Raw genomic sequence first — 2,022 nt, forward strand, 5'->3', positions numbered from 1 at the left:
ACTGACTTGGATGGTGTTAGGGAAGGTCTAAGACTTCCAATTCAACCCTTGGTTGCACTCCAATCAACCAAACTTCACAATTCTACTTCCAAATCTGAATTCCTAGTTCAAATTCTATGCCTAACTTGAACTAGGGCATCATTGAAACTTGGACTCCCACCATAGAAACTACTCCTACTCCTAGAATCAACAAATGGTACATGTCTTCTCTCAGATTATTGGGTTTTGTACCCCTGAGGCCAATTAGGTGCACTCTAATGGCTCATTTGCACAAAACCCTGATTTTAAGGAGGGTTTGGGACTGGTTTCACCCAATTTGCTCTAACTTTGTCCAAACTCCTTCAAATCACTCCAAATAAAATGCAATGAGTCAGTGGGACATGAAACTCTGCAAATCCACCATTAAACTTCTAGTCTCACGTCCGCACCACACGTGCAACCTCTGAAAGCAACGAATTAAATAGAAAAATAGGGAGTTCTTTATTCATTCAATGAAAAATCCGTACAATGAAGTTCCTCTGTTCTTTTGGGAAGAGGATCAATGTATTTATAGCCTAATGACACCTAAAAACCGACCTCCAAGGCAGTTAGAGGTCGAATGCAACTAATTTGCAAAAGTTGCACAGTTTTTTTGCAAAAGTTGTCAGCAACTTTTTGCAAAACTGCCGATATGAGCAACTTTTCATTTGAAGACTTCAAAACACATTATAAACTTGATATTATTGAGCATCATGGCTATTTAGGCCATATGACACCCTCCTAAACACCTAAAACATATATACCCTATAGGCTACTTACATCCTTGGTTTATAGGGTCACCAAATAGGATGAAGTGCCTACACAAATGGGCTCATACTTATTCAAACCTTTCATAAAACTTCATGAAACCTCTAATTACATCCAAAGAGGTATGAGGAAGGATCTCCCATGTAAAACCAATGAGTATTTCTATTACATGCTATTACATGCCAAGTTAGGCCATGTGGAACCATAACAAGTAATACCAAGAACAACCAAAATGAAGCACAATCAACTGAAACTATCATTGTAACCATCATGGCCCTTGACAATATGAAGAATGAAGACAAGATGGAGTTTTATCCATTCCTCCAATACCAAGCTTTGTGCTCTGCACCATACTACCCCTCTCCAAAAGAACTCAAGTCCCTTGAGTTGGTAATGGTGTTAAATTGATAGCCTGCTTTCTCTATCTCTGCTTGACTCATCCATGTTGCATCCTCCTCAGGTAACCCAGCCCATTTGACCAGGTAGGTATAGTATGTGCCTCTTCGTGTCTTCATAGAAACTCTCTTGTCCAATATACACTCAATTTGGAGTTTATGTGTCTTTGGCAATGCAACATCAGTAACCTGCTCTCGCAGACCTGTACCTGCATCCACAATATCAGTAGGTTCTTTGAAAGCAAACAAATCAGAGATATTAAAGATTGGTGACAATCCAACATCCGGTGGCAATTCAATTTTGTATGCATTGTTCCCACATTTTTGTAGGATCTTAAATGGACCAATTTTCTTTTCCATCAACTTGGTATGCTGTCCCTTTGGCATCCTCTCCTTCTTCAAATGGACCATGACAAGGTCTCCAACCTTGAACTACAAATCCCTTCTTTTCTTGTTGGCATGTTCTCTATACTTGTCTGCAGATTTAGACAGTCTGTCTTTCACTTGGTGTTGTACCTCCTTCATCACTTGTGCAAAGTCTTGAGCTTGGGCACTTCTCCTCTCCATCTGACTGACATCCCTTAACTCTAGTACTCCCCTTGGGTGTTCACCATAAACAATTTGGAATGGTGTCAAACCAGTACTTCTGTTTACTGAATCATTGTATGCATATTCAGCTTGTGGTAATATGTTATCCCATGATCCACCATATTGTTGTGCCAAGCATCTTAGTAGGTTCCCTAGTGACCTATTTGTTACCTCAGTCTGCCCATCTGATTGAGGGTGATAGGCAGAAGAAAAATTAAGGTTTGTTCCAAGTCTTTTCCAAAGAGTCCTCCAA

The 2,022-nt window shown here is 39.9% G+C and overlaps 1 protein-coding gene across 1 annotated transcript; it reads right to left on the reverse strand.

The window, feature by feature from the left end:
* Positions 1-1,139: 1,139 nt before the first annotated feature.
* Positions 1,140-1,592, reverse strand: LOC149570095 (uncharacterized). Its single transcript, XM_089817087.1, has one exon. It carries the CDS (start codon positions 1,590-1,592, stop codon positions 1,140-1,142), a length of 453 nt encoding a protein of 150 aa, XP_089673213.1.
* Between the last annotated feature and the right edge of the window lie 430 nt (positions 1,593-2,022).

This window comes from Cupressus sempervirens, chromosome 3, assembly GCF_028749045.1.
Source record: "Cupressus sempervirens isolate cs-2001-9-10 chromosome 3, ASM2874904v1, whole genome shotgun sequence".
NCBI classification, from domain to species: domain Eukaryota; kingdom Viridiplantae; phylum Streptophyta; class Pinopsida; order Cupressales; family Cupressaceae; genus Cupressus; species Cupressus sempervirens.

What these genes read in the sequence shown, in the direction of transcription:
- LOC149570095 (XM_089817087.1), bottom strand. Translation starts at nt 1,592, where the DNA reads ATGGTCCATTTGAAGAAGGAGAGGATGCCAAAGGGACAGCATACCAAG.